This window comes from Crocodylus siamensis, chromosome 1, assembly GCF_052110815.1.
Source record: "Crocodylus siamensis isolate JL-2025a chromosome 1, ASM5211081v1, whole genome shotgun sequence".
Lineage (NCBI taxonomy): Eukaryota > Metazoa > Chordata > Crocodylia > Crocodylidae > Crocodylus > Crocodylus siamensis.
Window position 1 is genome coordinate 225,164,623 of NC_143395.1, and position 20,478 is coordinate 225,185,100.

At 44.8% G+C, this 20,478-nt stretch overlaps 1 protein-coding gene across 11 annotated transcripts in view; it reads right to left on the reverse strand.

Moving 5' to 3' along the window:
- BBX (BBX high mobility group box domain containing) overlaps positions 1-20,478 on the reverse strand; it is a 198,007-nt gene that overhangs the window by 15,575 nt on the left and 161,954 nt on the right. For all 11 annotated transcript variants that reach the window (XM_090058208.1, XM_090058178.1, XM_090058199.1 and 8 more), the window contains one exon: positions 1,511-1,708. In XM_090058208.1, coding sequence (XP_089914334.1) covers positions 1,511-1,708 — 198 coding nt within the window. The remainder of the gene's footprint in view (positions 1-1,510; positions 1,709-20,478) is intronic.

Consider the following 20,478-nt stretch of genomic DNA (forward strand, 5'->3'; position numbering starts at 1 on the left):
TTTAGTTTGCAATGTAGCTATTTGTAACTTTTCAGCCTTTTGACAGCTCACTCCCCCCAGGGCCGGAGAAGTGACGAGGGGCCAGATCCATTTTTCCCCCCTCCGGTGAAGCCTGCTCATGTGTCCCATGGCAGGGAGCAAGCTGCTGGCAAGCCAAGTGGCCCCTGGGCTGTGGGGGCCCTGGTCCTTCACCCTGCAGCAGTGTGGTGCCCTCTGAGGCTACCCAGGTGGGCTGCTAGTAGGTGGGGACTGCCTCAGCCAATTGGGTTGGGTGCTGCTTCCAAGATGGGGCAGCACCCACCTGTTAGCTGCTTGCCGAGGCATCCCTGGGAGGCACAGCCACCATAGAGGGAAAGACTAGCTCAGGGCGTTCTGGCAGTTCACCCCCGTCGCTGTGGGAGAGGTGAGCAGGCTCTGCAAAAAGAGCATTGGGCCCCTGCTTGTCTCTCCTGTGGCCAGGGGGCAAACTGCTGCCAGGGCCTGAGCTGCGGGGCACCTTGGCCCTTCACTCTGCCACAACTGCAGCCTGTGTGGGTGGCTAGTGGACAGGTGCTGCCCCAGCTCAGAGGCAGCACCTAGCCTGACCCAACTGTTCCCTGAGCCCAAGCTGTTTTCAATGTGAATATTTCTGCTCAGCTCTGTCCACTAGCAGCACCGCTGCCAGAGGAAAGGACCAGGGTTGTCCCTCAGCCTGCAGGCAGCTTACCCCCCCAGCTGCGGGCAGGCTCCATGGAAAAAAGAAGGATCAAGCCCCTTGCTGTAACAGTGACAGAAGCCCCTAAATTAAAAAACGCTGGGTTTTTAATTTAGTTAAACATCCACTGTTTCAATTTAGGGGACTAGACCCTTGTCACGTGTACAAGTGCCGTAAGTCAGCAAAGTTCTGAGCAGCTGCAACTATATCTGGAGCAGCACTTTATCAGGAGCTTTACCATGAACTGAGACTTCCTACACTTCCTATGTCAATCCCAGTTTAATCAGTGATGTTCTCTGACCCCGGTAATGGCTGGAGGCTCACAAGTCTATACCTGGCTAACAGAAGTCAGTCTTTTACCTTGGACAATAAGAAACTCTTACTTTTAGATGAAAAGGTCCTAAGTTCTAGCCCTACTACTGATTTACCTAGTGATTATGTTTCAGAGCCCAATTTTTTGTCCTTTAACTGTACCTGCTTTATAGGTAAAGGATTGTTTCTTTACTAGCTGGAAACAATTACATTTTAAAAGATAACTGTTTTCCCACATCCTCCGTCTCTCACACAAAAACATTGAGAGAGACTTGCACAATTTTAAGCATCGTAAGATTTCATCCAACAGAAAACTGCCTATTTTGAGTTTAACAATTTCCCTGGAAATACAACATTGATGGTATTTGCATTTTTACATAACTGTCTTTCCACTGAACACTTACCACCAGTCTCAGTTGCAAGCTTTTCTAAGTAGCTTGCTACATCCCAGACCTGTCCACAACAACCTGTATTTTGCATAATTTAAAAACTTTAATTCCATACCTAGCACCCCTCCTGCTGGTGACACCCGACCGTCTGCTGTTCGAACCAGATGCGTGATCTTAGTTTTCCTTGCTTTCCTTTTCTGGCTGCCAACTAAGGGTTCATGCATCACTGCTGGCTCCGGAGTGCTTAGGGTAGATATAGAATTTTTATTCTTCCATGTAGGCTCACTGGAGTTTTTGTCTTCTGAGAGTATGGCTGAAATGAGACAAGTCAGTCAAAATTACAAAGTTCAACAGAGCGCACTCCAAATAGCTAACTGCACAGCACTCCTACATTTGCATCCATCTGTACATGACACTTAAAACATTCACTAGTTGGGCTGCAGGGTACGAGTCACAGAAAGATTATAAACTGAACCTATCACTCTTGTTTGTAGAAAGTAGTCATGAAATCATCTTAAAGATTTCCTTTGCAATTCAAGTCCACGATTTTCAAAAGAAAATAGTAAGCACCAACACAGACTTCAGTGGTGCCAGGATTTCATCTAATGTTTTAGACACCATAAAAAGACTGGCCAGGCAGTGCTCAGAAGTCAAAAGGAATGATAAAAAACAGCCCACAGATACGTTTATCTTAGAAAGTGGTTCATTTCTATTGGATGTAATTTCTTCTGGCAAAAAGTCAGCTTGGAAGCTGGTCTGTACAGATGTTCCTCGAGCCCACTGATACTCAACCAGGGTGGCAGGGCACCCAGGGGTGCCACCAGATCCTTTAAAAGATACTGCAAGGTGTGAGGAGATAGGCAGATAAACCAAGCTTGTTCCTGCCTGGATGATCCCCACCCCTATACTGCCTAGCACCTGTAACAGGAGGTAAATACTGTTGTATATAAATTAGTCTTTGAACCTGGGTGCCACTCAATTTACACAAGTTATGGAGGGGTGCCTAGAGTCCACTGAAGGGTGCCTCAAATCCAGGCTTGTCCAACATGTGGCCCACCAAAGCATTTTCTGTGGCCTGTGGTGGGAAACAAAAGTAAACACTGTTTACTTTCATTCCCACCCCTTGTCCTTCCCCCAGCCCCTCAGCAGCTTCTTAATAGCTGCTGAAGGGACAAGGTTCCCACACGCACTGCGTCAGCGCAGCACGGCCTGGCCGGGTCCCTCGCAGGGCTGAACCCCTCCCTGGCCGGGGGCGGTGCTGGCTGCGGCTGCTGAGCGGCCCTGCCCGCCCGTCCACCCTGAGGAGCTGGTGCCTGCCCCGGCGGCCGCAACTGGTAAAACAGGCTCAGGGCAGGTGCAGGACGGACCCTTCATGGGAGAACTTTGCTGCCGGGTGGTGGAGGAGCACTCGTGGGCCCGGGACACACCGGTCGCTGGGGTAGAGGACGCGCATCCGGGAGCGCCCATGCTCCTGCTCCCGTCTCCCCGCCCTGACACAAGCCTGAGCCCTGCACTGCCAGAGTGGCCCCGTGCAGGAGGCCAAGCAGCAGCCGCTGGCACTGCTGGCCCATGCCTGCCTCCTCACTTATGCGCCTCAAGCCAGCCCCACAGCAAGGCGGTGCCTTCTTCCCCAGCTAGTCTCCCCCCCAGCGCTGTGGCTCTCCAGGCCCAGCCACTCGTGCGCAAGGCCCTAACGGGTCCATTTCTCATGTGCTGCTGGGGACAGAAGGAAACCAGCCAGATCTGCAGCGGCCAGTAGAAGCGGCGGTGGAGCCGTGTGCCGCTCGGGACAGGACGAGCCTCAGTCAGTCCCGAGTACCACATGGCTCTGTTGCTGCTTCTGCTGGCCAGTGCAGACCTGGCCAGCCTCCTCCCATCCTCAGCAGCACATGGGAAGCTGGCTTCATTTGCATACTGCTTTTCCTGGCTGGTGCAAGCCTGCTTCTGCCCAGGTGGGTCCTGCAGCACCATGTTAACCTGGGCATGGCACCGGCAGGCCAGGCGAGCCCCAGGTCAACCCCGGCCTGGCCCCACGGCTTCTCTAGCACCAGGTCAACCTGGTTGTAGCCAAGCGGCTCTTGCAGCACCATGCCAACCCAGGCATGGCACTAGGTCTGTAAAAATACTGTCCAACGTTTGGATTGTGTTTGCTTCTGTTTGTCTTTGTGCGGGATTAGGGGTTCAACTTGTTACTACTTGCTAAAGATGTGTTACTAACAAGTTGTTAATTCAATCAGAGTAAATCTTCTTGAAGATAATACTCAAAAATGCCCATATTTTGTTGCTTTGATTAGTTTCCACTCTGGCTGATATCTTTTCCACATTTGATCTGTCGACTTGCATTATGCTTCTTTCATTCATTGAGAAGTGAGTACAAGCAAAAGCGTTTATTTTAACCAAGTGTTTGGTATTATTTCATTCTTGCTTTTATATTGTTTTTATTTAGGATTTTAAACCACATTTCCAGACCCATTTCATTGTCACTTCCTGCAACTTCACTGGTGTCAAAGCTCACGTGACATCACTTCCTGATATGATACCACTTCCTGTGAGGTCTTTGAATATGGCTCTCCAGCCCACTGGGTGATAAAAAGTTCGTAATCCGGCCCCACATTCAAAAAGGTTGGATACCCCTGCTCAAGTCTAAAAAGCTTAAGAACTATTGTTCCAACCTAATGGTTGGAGAACTTAGGTGCTGTGGCAAGGCGTCAACTAATCTGCAGGCAATAATAAATTACCTGACAAGTACTTCCCAACACAACTTTTTCTAGTCTTCAAACTTCATGGTAGTTCTCAGAGCAGACTTCACAAGCAAGAACTGAGGAGCTACTTTGGTGAAAGATCTCATGGCATTTAACACATAAGAGGTCACAACATGTGTTCCCTTTCAAAGCAGCAATTCCCTCTCAAAGCATGTGTTCCCTCTCAAAGAAGCTCATCCTGTGCTGCTCTGGGCTGACCCACAGCAGTCTGGAGTGAGGCAGGGGCATTTTACCCACGTGGCCAGGCTCAGGAGTACAGCAGCAGGCCTCACTGCTCTGTGCTGGGTCAGTGCAGGCTGGAAGCAGAAGCTGAAGGAGCTGGGAGCCAGGTTGGGGAAAGCTTCCGTATGCCCAGCTCTTCTGGCTTCCATTTGCTCCTCTGCTACTCAGCTGAGTGATGGGGGTGGCAATTTAAAGCTGGAGGGAGCAGAAGCTGGGTGTGGGGGGGCTTTTCCCAGTCCAGCACCTGGCTCCCCTTGACTCCCAAGGCCCAGCTGGGTGGTGGGGAGGCAAGCGGGAGCCAGAAGAAGGGTCAGAGAAGCTTTCCTCAAGCCCTGCTCCCAACCACCAGCTTTAAATCACCACCCTGCTGCTTCGCTGTGCGACAGGGGCAGCAAGGGGAAGCTTGCAGGGGTTAACAAAGCCTTTAACCGCTTCCTGAAACAAGGGACTGCTTGGTTTGGGGAAGAGGAAGGGAGAGAGGTGGCTGCTGCTCACTGTCACCGTCACCTCTCACTCTATGGGAGGAAGGGAGCAAGTGCTCCACACACCTTGGCAAGGAAAGGAGCCTTTTCCCTGGCAAGGAAAGCCTTTTCTTGGCAAGGAAAGGAGCCTATTCCCTGGCTCCCCTCCTCCTGGTCTGCATCTACTGCAATGATAACATAACATGGCAGGCAGGGTAGTTCTTACACTCAGAGTAAAGTGCAAATCCCAAACATGCCCCTGAGATGGATAAGTATAATCCCTTCTTTGCAGAGAGGGGAACTGCAGATAAATGCAACTTTATGATTTCTCGACTGGATCTCTCTACATAGCACTGTCCTATGCAGGGTAGATACTTTCTGAGCCGGTCACAAATAAGTCAGAAGTTCGTGATTTAGTCCTCAATCCACTCTGCTCTCTACATCTGAGCCATACTTCCCCTCCCCTCCCCTTATTAGAGAATAATTTTAGTAGAGAGTAATTTTACCTTTAAAAAAATAATTTAGAAGCAAAAAAAACCCAACCAAAAACCCATTAAAAGAAAAAAAAAAAAGCTACAGGGTGATTTAGACCATATGCTCAAAAAGAAAACAATATAAGACACTGAACACTGAAAGAAAACAGCATATCCCAACAAAAATTTAGGGACAATTCTAAGTCAGCCCTATTTTAACAGAATTAATATTGACATTTTCAAAGAATTTCTGCTTTGAGAGGGAACACATGTTGTAACCTCTTATGTACTAAAAATTCCATGAGATCTTTCACTAAAGTAGCTCCTCAATTCTTGCTTGTAAAGTCTGCTCACTACCATGAAGTCTGCTCACTACCAGGAAATACACTGAAGTTTGAAGACTAGAAAAAGCTGAAGTACTTATCAGGTAATTCATTATTGCCTACAGATTAGTTGAAACCTACAGCAGAGACTGATACCATGTGGCACAACTGGGTTGATTTCAGAGGTATAGGCTGGAACAACCTCCCCAATACTTTTCCTTATGTTTCAGTTGCAGTTAAGAACACAAACTGCTGACTTACAGCAGGGGCTTCCCAGATGAAGCTGGGACTATGCTATTATGACTAAGATGTGGGAAGCACCTTCACATGGGACTAACTAAAAGCACAATGTTGAAGGGATGAGGTGAACACAGAAGACTGTTGTTCTCTCAGAAACAGCAAAACACTGCCTGATGCTGACCTGCTCGCTTCCTTGACCACCCTTCCCTTTGTCATGCAGCCAACGGGAAAGCCAGGCTCACAAGTCTTTACTCAGAAAGTCCCCACTCTTTTTGCCTTCTGTTTCAGTTCACTGGGACACATCGCTATTTTTTTTTATTTATTGTTTTATGAGCAGATGATAGAGTGAAGCACAAACTTGAGTGCAAAGATACCTGTAACGGCAACAGGAACTTCATTCACCCTGCTGCATCCTATCTCATTAAAAGGTTTCAGGCCCATGGGTGTGTGGCTCTTAGTTCTGATAAAAGCACATAAGCTGCTAGCTTTGAAGCAGCTGGCCTCTGTACACCAGAGGTATGCTGTTAAAATCTCTGTGTGGGGAGACCAAAGAGGGAAAGAAGCAGATTAACTACTGCATATAACAGTCAGATCTAAAAGAGGAAGCACCAGTGACCATGGATGTAACTTACAGATAACACACAGTAATTTGGCTTTAATACCAAGATATTCAGCCAGCTAAGCTGATTATGCTGCTGTGTGCTAAATCCTACCTGGGATTTTTCACTGAAAGGGAAGTCCCCTCTTTAGATTTCCTGTGGGATTTAAGGGTTGGTAGCTAGGCTCATATATACATCTCTCTTTCACCCTCCTTGTCTCTAGATCTACTTCTACAACCTGACTGATGAAGAGTGGCCATTAGGGATTTTGATCCACACTCTTAAAAGACACTTCAGCCAGACTTTTCAAGCAACTATGCATCTGGGTGGTTTCTTCCTTCCCCACCCCCCCACTGCTTCAGGGATACAGGTTGTAGCCATACTGGTCTACAGGCAAAAAGAATCAGAACTCATGGCAGAAGTGATATCTTTTATTAGACCAACTAGATATTTCCCCCCCCAAAAAATTATTTGCAAGCTTTTGGGCACGCCTGCCCTTCCTCAGGCATAAGAGAATACAAAGATTGTAAAATTTCTCCTAGATAGAAATGAAAATTCATATTTCACAGGAAAGCTGAAGGTGTTGTAAGATCACCTGGTTAAAATAGTTCATTTTGTATAAATTAGGCACTCGTTTCCCCCACTGTGACTTTTCTCTTTGAAGTGTAAAACTGATAACACTTATCAGGGCCACTGCACCCTCCACAGAAAAAGCATTCTGGCTAACTTGCAGCAGCTGAGAGGCGAAATACCCATGACTATCACACATGTTGGACTGTTAACATAGATGATACTTACACACACACGCACACAAGAGCTGAGGGTTTCAGAAAGGCTTTGTGAGCAAAGGCAAACAAAAACACACGCACTTTCTCTATGATCTCGTGCAAATATTCCTGCCATGTTGCCTCTGGTGGAAAGGATGGGGCGGGGGAATGCTGCTCTTCAGAAATTCTTCCTTTTCATTCCCAAGTCTCTTTTATAGCTGCTGCAACAGGGAAGTACATAACAGCTCATTTCCAGATGGCTTGAGACGTAATGGCAAGGTCTCACGTGAAAGGCAGTTTCATGAGAGGCCTAGGTGTTTACTCCGTCGCAGCCCCTTCACTCAGCTCAAGGTGGAAAAAAAATCCATGTTTTAACAGTGACCTAAGCACAACAAGGCTTCAACCTGGGTCCTTGGTCTTGCAAGTTGCCTGCATGCTCTTCACAGATCACCCCACCACCATGTTTGGTGGAAATGCATGGATCTGTTCATACAGTGCTCTCTGCAATGACATGGGGTTGTGGTTGGACTGCCTGGCATTGATGAGGCCAAAACTGTATTTTCCTATAGTATTATTTTAAAAAGCATCTTTGTACTAAGCAATCCTACCTGGACGCATTCTGTAAAAATTAATAGTTGGTTTAGGATAATGTTTATCGAAGCATGAAGTGGTGAATCCTAGAGGCCTGCAAACACTTCTGTACCTAGCTTTACAGAAGCAAGTAGCTCTTAGATTAGGGGTGTCAAACATCCACCCATGAGTTGGATCTGGCAAGCTGGGCTACCAGAAATTGGGGGCATGGCTAGGAGGGGAGGGCCTCCCACAGAACCCAGGGCCCAGGGGTCCCTGTTGACATGGTCATTGGCAGCAGGAGGGCAAACAAGGGCTGCGTTGATACAGCCCTGCTCCACCTGAAGCGGTCTACCTTACCACTGGGCCCCTCTGGTCCAGTCATTGCCACTTCTGGTCCTGCTGCTAGCCTCGCTGCAGCTGTAGCCACTCCTGCCAAATCCTCCTGTCCCACTAGAATTGCCACTGATTTTAGTGGTCCCCCTGATCCAAATACTGATCCCTCTGATCCCACTGCAGCTATCCCATACCAGATGTAGCCTGGGAGAAGACAGCACAGTCTGGATCCAACCTGGGACACAGAGTGAGTTTGACAACCCTACCATAGATCAATGGAACCATGCATGTCAGCAGGGTTTAGCACATGGAAAAGTGAACTCAGTTCTGTGGTCTCAACCCCATGTACAATACCGGATGAAACTGTGTTTAACAGTGTTGAAGGACTTTGAATAAGACTAGCAGAACCCTGCACAAGTCAGACTGGCTTGTTATACTAGATGAGAAACTGGCTTAGCTGGAAGACAATTCCCAAACTTTATTTAGAAGCCAGGGGAAAGAGAGAGATGGCTTGGCACACCTGACTCATGGCCCCAGTATTTTATCCAAACTTGATCGTTAGACACAAGGGGACTGGTAAAAAACTGTAAAAGAAACATGCGCTTCCTTATTATATTACCTTTTTAACCACAGCCTAATTGTATAACAATGAAAACGGCAAAATGGAAGGACAGTGAAGCAGGAAAGGAAATGCAATAAGAAAAACTACAAAAATATGTAGGTTACCAGTGCTTATTTCTACTATGGAAAAGATCATCCAAGACTAAAGAATTAACACTTGGATTCCCAACCACTTGGACATGGCAGATCTACACTCAGCAGGAATGAAACAATTCATCCAAATTTAACCTTAACACAAATCCTGAACACAAAATTCCTCTGTGTTACTTGCTGGTCTCAAATGAGATCAAAACAGTCAGAAGTGGCCTTCATATATGTGGGAGGGGGGAAAAATTATATTATCTATATCTATATCAGCAACACTAGTCTAAATGCTCTGGGACAGACTGAAATTTCCAGACTAAACTGTGATAAAGTAACAAAGTGGTTTTGGGAATGTGGCTTTTGTGCTCCAATCTCTTTGGACAACCGTATTAGTAAAAGATTGGAGGTGAACCAGTAAGTACCTGCTGCTTCCTATTGAAAAGTATCCATTCTAACCTAGAGCAGAGCAGAGCAGTGCTTCCTGGGCTAGAGTACAGAGGTCTACAACAGAGGTGGTTGGAATGACCAAGTCTGTGTCAAATGCAGCCCCAAAGCTAGGACCTGGCTGCTGCCCACTTGTCTCTGTCACCATTTCTCTGCGCTGCCCTGCTGCAGCACAGGGAAGTGTATGGTGGTGCGGATTAAGCCCCCAGTCACTGAAACCCCCACTTCCAATGATTCTGCAGGCCAGATCTAGCCTGTGGGCCATAGGTCACTGACAACTGAACTACAGCATGTATATGGAATGATATTTCAGGATCCAACATAGTGGGTCTTTGTTAAGGCAAGGAGGGGAAGAGTTTGGAGTGCCAGGGACAAAAACTGGAAGTACTGTTATGACTTTAAGAAACTGATGAGAAGGGCACTTTGTGCATAGCCTAGAATAAACTTTGGCAAAAATCCCAACACCCTGTATAACGGATGAGGCTGCAATACCACAGAAGGAATCCAAGTGGAAACTGAACTGGGGCAAAGATTATCCTGGGTACAGGTCACCTACAGGATACAACGGAGCAGTGACAGAAAATAAAGCTAACCTTTTCCCTGACTACCTGCCCCAGGAATGTCAGCAGTATCTCTGCTGGGCTGAATGCCCCTTGACTTAGGAATGCAGCCTTTACTTAGCAGATAAGGCAAGCCATCTTCAGCTTTTCTGAACCTGGTTCCATAGATACAAATATGCTAAAGGTTGCCAAAGCTCTGGCTATGCTAAAGCTCTGTATATCTACAACTATACTGCTAGAAGTGTAATGGCAAGGTGTTTGAAAAGGCAGTTCAGTGCAAAGAGTTAAGTATGTACTCACTGTTTTACAAGATTGAGGTCTTATCTAGTCTGCATTTCCCCCTTGTTTTTGTCCAATTTTTTCCCCCTCAAACAATGCTTATTTCTTCTTGAATTACAATATTTTGAGGAAAAAAAATCACAGAAAACATGAATACTCTGCATAGTGTTGGGTGTGACAGACAAAGCTTTCCAAAAGACTTAGCAAAAAGTCTCTTCCTTTTGCTTAGGAGGCAGCTGAGGTGCACAAGAGAACCCATGTCTGAAACTGAAATTAGTGATCACATTTTCAAATGCCAGCTCAGTGACTTTCGAACTTATGCCCCTTTTTAAAAAAAGGTTATGTAGGCAGTTAGAGCCACACTTACTTTTCAGTTACAGAATTTATGAAAGCATCAAACTCTCACTGAAGCCACCTGTTCTGCATCCTAGTAAGTGCCTACTCTATCTTTGTAAATCTGGCCCTCAGCAGCCAAATGCAACTCAGATTCCAAGGGCCCAACTCACTTTGGAAATGTTTATACAGAATCCATTTCCCTTTAATCTCCGTATCTCAGTCTTCGGTTCTAACCGGGTAGATATGGCTTTCCACAATCTTAAGAGATTTTTTGATGTCCTTTCCCCGATGTATGCTCAACATACAAAAATCATGACATATTGGAAAGTCCCTCTGGCCCATGATCAGCAAAGCACTTCCCTAATGTTTAATAATGGGATTACTCACACACTTAAACTTCTAAGAACATGGATGCATATTTTGCTGGGGCAAGAGTGCTTAGCATCTGGCATGCTTAAATCCTTGTTCATAAGACAGGTCTTCTTTTGAATCAAAGGAAGTCAGTTTCTTTTATTGAAGCTACTTTTAAACTAGTACTTATTTTCCTTTGTAGATATTAAGCTAGTGACATTTTTGATACTCTATTAATTGCTTCCCCGTGTTCCTCCCACCATTCCTCCATGATAATTCAAATGCACATACTTTCCTTAGTAAATCAGCTCCAAAAGCTATCAATACCCAAAGTAATGTGCAAGACACTCAGTAAGAACACTATTAACATATTATGCTCAACTTCACATTCAGGCTTGAGGAAAGAGACTTATTTTTTGTAATCACTCACTGCAATGTATCCTTGTATCCTACAAATACACTGGGATATTATCATTGGCCATCCAAAATTTCTGTATCATTGCTGGGCACAATCTACACATGCAAATACAGAACAAGAACACTGCCACTAGTGTGACAATACAGCAAACATACAAGAGCTTTGGTAAGACAGACTGTGAAGAGCATTACCATGCTGAACTCTGACATACAGATTACTCCGAAGGAAATTAGGAAAGCTGGACTGTAGGCTTTATTTGTACTTTCTGAGAAAGAGGCAGACCAAGGTGGAGCAAGGAGCTTTGAAGGAAGATTTGACGATGAGCAATGAGTCAGTTAAGCACAAAAAGAGGTAGGGAGACTATCCTATGCACTAAGGGCACTATGGGGGAAGAATCTACTGTCCACTGATGAAAGACAAGACTGGTACAGGTTGAAGAGGACTACAGATGACAGAAAAATAAACTTATCCCAAAACACGTGAGCTCTGCTGATCCTGCTTACTTTTTTCACTTGAGTGGAAATGCAGGATCAGACAACTGGCATGTAGACAGACATGGAGTTTAGGGAGCAGCAGGAAGCTGAATGGAGGGAGGAATAGGTCCCTGGTAACTCAAAAAAAGTGCTCAACTCCTGGACTGTTGGCCAGATATAGTCAACATTACCATATGGTCCAGTCCACAGGGGTCCACAAAGGTCCAGAATTTAGCTGTCACTGCTCCCGTGTCCCCAAATTTCCAAGCCCCATGGCATGGCCCCATGTACAGGATCTGGCTGGGGTACAAGATCAGGGCTTGGACAGGTGGACCTGATCCAGCATGTGTGAGGTTGTAGAGCAGAGGCATGGGGAGATTGTATAGGTGTTACCTTGTTAAGAACAGATGATGGAACAGATAAGAGCTCTGGCCAAGGAATAGTCAAGATTGTCTTTGATGGAGAATGGGCTGAAATGAATATAGTTAAGCCTAGAGATCTGGAGCTGGAAGCTTTGGTTTTGGTAAAATGAATTCAAGACCAATTACAACAATTAAATTTTACCTCTCCTCTGCTATCATGAGTTCTGAACAGGAGGCGGACTGTCATCAATGGATACAGCCAATGAAGAGTGAATTAGTTTTTAGCTATACTGGGATTGAGGATAGATATTGCCAAACCAGGAATTGATGAAGTTGAAGCAGACAGGAGCAAGGCAAGGGCTCAAAGAAGGTGGAAGGTACACAGGATGCATCTACACAAGATGCAGTAGCCTAATTAGCTGCACAGTAAATGTGATCACACATGCGCTCCTATTAGGCCGGAATAAACTCCGCAGCAGTGCATGTATAGACTGTCCTGGCTGGCTGGGGTATGAGGGTGCTTCAACGCAGGGCCTTCCTGCTGGCTAGCTCCACACTGAAGCACCCTTGTGCTCCTGCCAGCCCCTCCATAGCACGTTGAGCCGGTGGGAACAGCCCGAGGCTAGCAGGCCCTGCCAGCTAAGGCTACTCCAACCCAGCTCAGTGTGCTGTGGTCCTGGATGCACATGAAGACACAGTGCCTGAAAACAATAAACTCCACAGCAGTAAGCTCCAGAGTTTATTCATGTGCATTAATTGAGCATGTAGATGCATCCTGAGCTAAGTATTTTCTACCCAGGAGTGTTACCCAAGACTGAATTCAGACTGAATAATGCGCCAGTACCTTTCTGTAGAACATTAAGCTTCTCCTTTTTATGCTGATAATTTTGTGGATTAAGTTCTTTTTCTGAGACCAGAATGAATCTAAAGACAATTAATAATATGTATTTAATGAATGGTCTTCATCAAGTGAAACAATGACAACATGTAGAATCTAATTTTCTCTTGACTGAGTTCAGATTACCACTTCAAGTAACAGCATGGAGCCCTATATAGACACCCACACAGAATGGGAAGTTTTCCATTGATTTCAGGGGGCGTAGGATCAGGACCTCAGAATCCTCCTTTTACATGACATACTAACAGACATCTAAGAGAACAGTGATAGCAAGAAAGGTTGAAAGTGTAAAAGCAGCATCTTCTTATGCCATAGATCTGCTCTCTAGTGGATACAGAATCAGATCTGTTGTCTGGCTCCCCCACACTCTCTGGACAGAAGTACGTATTTGCCAGCTTGCAGAGCCAGTGACCTCGGGGAAGGAAGCTGGAATCTCATTTGAGTCCTTCACCATTTGCATTTCTGACTGCAAACCTGGCTTACTAGTGATGTTGACTGAGACAACAGTCATTCTACTCAACCTGCAGATCCCAGGAGAAATTTGTACTGTTGGCTGTTAGAAAGCCATTTTTTGCTGGCAAATGGATTAAATAATGACACAGAAGCGAAAGAGAACACTTTTCTATAACCCTCACACCACAGGGTCCCTTTTTATGCAGTCGCTTTTCAGAGCTAAAAGGCATTTTAAGTAATTAAGCAAAACAGTAGCAGCCAAACTGGACTTTCACAAGGAAAAAAAAAAATCAGTGGTAACGCAAATGAAATAACAGATTTAAGCTTTTACAAAATGGAATGCTTTCCATTTGCATCTGACCTAGTACTAATTCATCTGAATGTAGTCTGAACCAAGGGGAGGAGCTTGACCTGGAGTTCTCTCAAGAACTGACAGAGGCTGTGCATACAAGGGACTTGGTTGTCATGGGCAACTTCAATTACCCCAACATAGACTGGGAGGAACACTTGGCTAGGTCAGATTGGTCATGTAGCTTCTTAAACGTAAATCAAGGAGCTCTTTCTGACCAAGGAAGTGCAAGGGTCAACCAGAGGTACTGCTCTCTTAGACTTGGTCTTGGCCAAAGGAGATGATCTGGTGTGTGGCTTGGACATTGACGGTAGCCTGGGTGACAGTGACCATGAGCTCATCAGGTTCACTGTCTGCTGCCAGGCTGACAAATCAATTAGCAGGACTGAAGTCCTGGACTTCAAAAACGCTGACTTCAACAGGCTCAGGGCATTAGTAGGGGAGGCAACGCGGCATTAGGGATGGAAGGTAAATGCGGTGCACGAAGAGTGGTCATTCCTCAAGGACATGATACTTGAAGCACAAAAGAAAACTGTTCCCATGAAGAGGAAAGGTAGCAGAAGGGCTGGCAAGTGCTCCTGGCTTAATAGGGATATTGCGGTCCTCTTGAAAAAGAAAAGAGGCGTACAGCGGTGGAAGCTAGGGACAGTCCTCAAGGAGGACTATATAACAGTGGTCCACACTTGTAGGGAAATGATTAGGAAAGCTAAGGCAGCGACTGAATTTAAGTTAGCCAAGGGAGTCAAGGACAATAAGTAGTCCTTCTTTAGGTATGTAGGGAGCAGAAGGAAAACAAATAGAAGCACGGGGCCCCTGCTTAACACCTTGGGACAGCTGGTAATGGACATTCAGGAAAAAACTGAACTTCTGAATGCCCACTTTGTTTCACTATTTCACTGGACCAAGGGGAAAGACAAGCGAGATACGGATCACGGGGGCATGGTGGGAATGATAGCCTTCCCACTGTGGATGCTGAGCAGGTGCAAAACCAGCTAGAAAAGCTAGACGTTTATAAGTCAGCAGGATCAGATGGGCTTCACCCAAGAGTGCTGATGGAGCTGGCTGAGGTCATTGCGGAACCCCTGACACAACTCTTTCAGAAATCGTGGTGCACAGGGGAGGTCCCTGAGAATTGGGAGACGGCTAACATTGTGCCCATCATCAAGAAGGGGAAGAGGGAAGACCTGAGCAACTATAGGCCAATCAGCCTAACTTTTATACCAGGGAAAATCCTGAAAAAACTCATTAAAGAATCTATGGGCAATACGCTCGTTGAGGGTAAGATTCTGAACAACAGCCAGTGTGGCTTTGTCATGGGTAGGTCTTGTCTTACTAATCTCATCTCCTTCTACGAACAGGTCTCTCGCCACCTGAACACGGGAGAAAAAGTCAACATTATATACCTAGACTTCCAAAAGGCTTTTGATTTAGTATCCCACAATATTCTTATGGAAAAATTGGAAGGCTGTGGGCTTAACTGCTCAACAGTTCAGTGGGTGGAAAACTGGCTGCATGGTAGGACCCAGGGAGTTCTCATGAATGGAGCTGTGTCATCCTGGAGAGATGTGACCAGTGGTATCTCTCAGGGGTCCATACGTGGACCCGTGCTTTTCAACATCTTTATCAATGATTTGGATGTGGGGGTGAAAAGCTCGCTGGTCAAGTTTGCTGATGACACCAAGTTATGGGGGACAGCTGTCGCGCCAGAAGATATACTGCAGATACAGGTGGACCTCTACAGGCTGAAGAGCTGGGTGGACTGGAACCAGATGAAGTTTAACACTCAGAAGTGTAAGGTGCTCTATCTGGGGGCAAACAATCCCCAACATACCTACAGGCTCAATGGCGACAATTTGACTTGCACTACGGCTGAAAAGGACCTCAGGGTAGTAATTAACCATTGGACAAACATGAGCCGGCAGTGCGATGCTGTGGTCAGCAGGGCAAACAACACGCTGGCATCCATTAACTGCTGCATCTCATGCAAAACTAAGGAAGTGATACTCCGACTGTACTCCACACTGGTGAGACCACAGCTGGAGTACTGCATCCAGTTTTGGGCGCTGCACTTCAACAATAACGTGGAAAAACTTGAGAGGGTCCAAAGGCCACATGTATGATGAGGGACTTGCAAGACAAGCCATACAAGGAGAAGCTGAGGGACTTGGGCCTCTTTAGCCTACAGAAGAGAAGGTTGAGGGGGACTTGGTAGCGGCTTATTGTTACATCAAGAGAGTACATCAAGAACTCGGTGAACAGCTGTTCACTAGGGCACCCCTGGGGAAGACCAGGACCAATGGATACAAACTTCTGGAAGGCCTTTATCAGGATCAATTCCAGGAAAAACTCCTTCATAACCAGGGTGTCCAGACTGTGGAATAAACTCCCTCCAGCGGTGGTGCAGTCACCTATTCTGGAAATTTTCAAAAGGAGTCTGGACAGTCACCTCACTGTGGTCACTTGACTCCAGTTGTCTTTTCCTGCCTAGTGCAGAGGGGCTGGACCTGATGATCTATCTACAAGATCCCTTCCAGCTCCTAACAATCTATGAATCTAGTCCTAGTTACAATAAGAACTGATCTCTCTTTCTCTAGTTACAACAAAACTCCCAAGTATTTTACTTTTCTAAGCCATAATCAGCAGAACAGCACAGTCAGAGGCACAGAAAGAGAGCTGTGGTGCATGGGGCAACACCATCTGCTGTGGTGCTGGCAGAGGTGGTGCGAACAGCCATGGCTGTTCTTGAGCTCCTCATAAAGAAGGCAGTTGAACTGCTACTCCAGTCACTCCCCAAGTTACACTACTGTGCTATGTCTACTCTAGTCTGCCCCCCCCTTTGAAGCTTTCCATAATTCTTACCAACAGCATAGCTGCACTAGTGTGAAATGTTAAGGAAAAAAAGGGTTGTATAGATAAGACCTTGGAGATCTGCCTTCATAAGAGAATAAGTTTTCATAAGCAGGACTGGATATTAATCATATTTAAATGCAGGTTTATTTACCTTTATATAAAGGTAGAAGCAGTAAAACTAAGACCCTAACTAAGGGACCCCAGAAACTCATTTGTTTTCTAATCACTGTTTTTTCAATTAATGTTGTTAATGAAAGAATCAAAGGATTAGAAAAATCAGAGTACAATCCAAAATGACCAATCCTAGGTTGGTAATCATTGTAGCAATGTTAGGTTATATATAAACTAATTCAAGCATAACTAACAGAGAAAAATTAAGTAACTTCAGTGTGTGCCAAATTAACTTCTAATTTTACAAATGCAGTCCTTCTTCAGGCAGGGCAGCTGCATTCTCTAGCTATGTTACTCTCACAAAATTGGTTCAATGGATTTGTCATGTTAGCCTGGAGGTCACTCATTAGTACAAGTTCATTTATACTCTTCAACAACAGAAACAGCCAGTTCTTCTCTCTCTAATGTGGCTTGTTATAAATCCATTAAGATTATGACAAGTAACATCACAAATAAACGCTGGCTTTACCGCAGCATTATTTCAAGCTAATTTTTGATTTTCAAGGAGGAAGCTCTTCTACAGCATTCAACATTTATTCAGGATAGAGGTTCTTAACGTTTTTAGGCTTAGGCACCCCTCATTAGGCTCAAGGGACCCCTCGGAAAATGCTAAGTCTTAGTTTTGAAAACTGTCATATTTGTTTCTTCATTAAGGTTAAGAGTAAAACTTCCAAAGGTACGAGCTTTATACCACATATAGAGATACAAAAACTGGATTTTGGAATTTTTCTTTAAAGGACTAAATACATATTAAGAAGGTAGTATGAAGCCAAGGCTCCACTGGACATTGGCTGCCCATGTTCTTTGGTCTGGCTGGTGGGGAAGACCAAAGAACAGGCCATTCACTGGGGTCAAACATCCCTTTACTCTGGCAGGCAGGCCTTCTCTTTCAGAGCTGATTACAGACTGAGAAGCAGAGCTAATCAACCTGCTCAGTGCTAAGTACAGATGGATAAGCTGCTTTTGGTTCAGGAAGTAGTATGTGTGGAACGGTGTAGCATGTTTCAGCTTGGTGCTGGCTGGTGCCAGAATAGGGTGATAGGTGTTGCACCAGAACAGCTGCAAAAGAATTTTCCATAACAGCTTACAATTACTTCTACACATTGCTGTTCTGCTTGTCCTTTTCACAATAGCATCTTAGGTTTAAAGCAAACTCATTTCCTTCAAAAATTTCTTAGCAGAAAAAGGACTTTGCTATACTTTTTTTTTGTGCTGCAGCAGTTGCCAACATATGGTAACTGCCTGTAGCTCACTTTACGGTCCATCCGTTAGACTCACAGATGCCAGCAGGAATGTGAACTGAGCTGGGCATACTAAGAGTCTGGTTAGTAGCAGCTGTGGAATGAAGAAGCTAGCAAGTAAACAAACGGGCTGTATGCGACTAACCTGAATGGCTTTTTTCCAAAATTTCATAGTGGATGTAAAATAAACCCCCTCATTTCCAAAGGATAGCTCAAAACTCACAGCACGGTATTTCAATAGAGGAGATATATGTATTCACTCCAGAAAGACTCATTTGACAAGAGCTAATAGAGTCTTTATGGTTTCCCTTGGCAAAGCTCTTATCTGATAGGTTTGCAAGACGGGTACCTGGAGTCTAGTTCAGATGCCTCTTCTGACAGAACTCTGCTTGTTGGCTGCTCTGTCACCCTTTAAGGAGGTATGGTTATTAGGATCTGCACACTAAGAGTGCCAAAGCTATCTAAGTTCTCTGGAGATCTCCAAATAGTTGCTTCTATATTCCCGAATTTCTCAAAACATTTCTTAGGGTATCATCTGGGGCATAGGTAATAGTGGGCAATGTAAGACGGACTTGATGTTTGAGCACATAAAAAGAGCGTTGCTCTGGAACTGAGATCACATAGAAATAATAGTTTTAACATGCTGTATTAACATTATGGTTTAAACAGAAATGATCCTGTATGTAACAGGGGTTGGACTAGATGACCTCCTAAGGTTCCTTCCAGCTCTATTTTTCTACAATTCCATTTTTTCTTATCTGTAGTACCGTAGTACCACAGAGGACTCACTGGCCCTATTGCTGGATCACAGTATTAGCACATAGACAAATGCACATTTTAGCTGCTTTAAAAGGGGAGGCAGAGTTGCTGCTTGGGAGCGCTCAGCAGCTGTTGAGCTTTATCTTGCAGCAGTACATGTTAGTTAAATTGCACGCAATTTTGACCCTGAAGGCAGCAAGGTTAAAATTGGAGCAGTTTTTTGCACTTGTATTGCTAAGGAATCATGCAGATGCATCAGTTGCGTGGTAATGGCTTGTACCAGGTTCCCCTTAGAATATATTTTCTTTTGCTGCTGGACAAACACAGTACCAAACACACACTAACACTGCCTCCTAAAGGAAAAGGGTAAATGGGGCCCTTGGAATAAAGGATTTATTTCCCCCTGCATAGAGCAACAGAGAAATAGTTATTTCAGTTTTTGCTCATTTCTGCACATCCACACACAGTAACTCAACACAGAATAATGGCCTGACATGATGTCCCAAAAATTCCTATTGAAAATGGCAATTACCACCTCTCATGTCCCCAGGAGATGGCTGTATGTGCAGGTTAGGCACACCTATATCTCCCCACCTCCATTTTAGCAGCTTTATAAGGGAATATATATATATATATATATATATATATATACACATACACATACACACACACACATACATATATATATACACACACACATATATATACATACACATATATATATACACCCCCCCCCCTTATAAAGCTGGTAAAATAGAGGGGGAGAGATATAGGTGTGCCTATATATCTAAGCCAAAATCAGCAAAATTAAGCCAAAGTGAATCATTTCTAAAATTCTATTCCTAAGTACGTATAAGGAGACAGTTCACTATGACAAAGGTCAGCACTGCCTTATTCATAAACCCAATTTACATGCTCCTACATGCCTAAGGGAGGCTTGTGGTTAAACTTTAGGTTACAGAAGTGTCACATCTGACAAAAAATCATAGGAGTAACAGACACCTTTTCAGAAAAAAAGAGACAAGGGAAGTGAAGAGAGAAAGATCATTTCACTTGTGTGCCATATATCGGTGTTATCCTTTGTCTGGATTACTTAACATATCAGGTCTAAATGGTTTCTCATTTATACTGTTCTTGTGCAATGGAAGAACCACAACTGAAGTGAATAGCTTCAGGATACTGCAAACTGATGCAACAGCCTTGACTTCAAAATGTAGCAAGAAAAGAGAGGGAGAGGGCTTGATAGAAAAAGGTTTTTTTCCCTTTAATTTTTACTTATGAAAAAGTCACACAAAACTTTTACCACTTATCGCCCCAGAAACTATTATTTCGTTGTACTGAGGCCCACTTCCACAAATTTTTAGAAGCATTTTATAATCTGAGATTGTAAAAGATTCTTTAGCTACTTAACTGAAATTTAAGGCTAAAGAATAACTCATATTTGTTTAGGCAGATATTTTCCCCAAAGTCTATCATCACCATTATTATTATTTGTCTGAACAAAGAAGCCTACAGGCCGCAGCTGACATTAGGTCCCCCACTGGGGTTGCAGCACCTAGAAAGTAATAACTTTCTCTCAATACTTTATAACCCAAGAAAAGATCAGACAAGTAAGTCTGGAAGGCTTACTAGGCAAACAGAAACAAAATGAGAGCCAAGTACAGCCAAGAATTGGTCACAG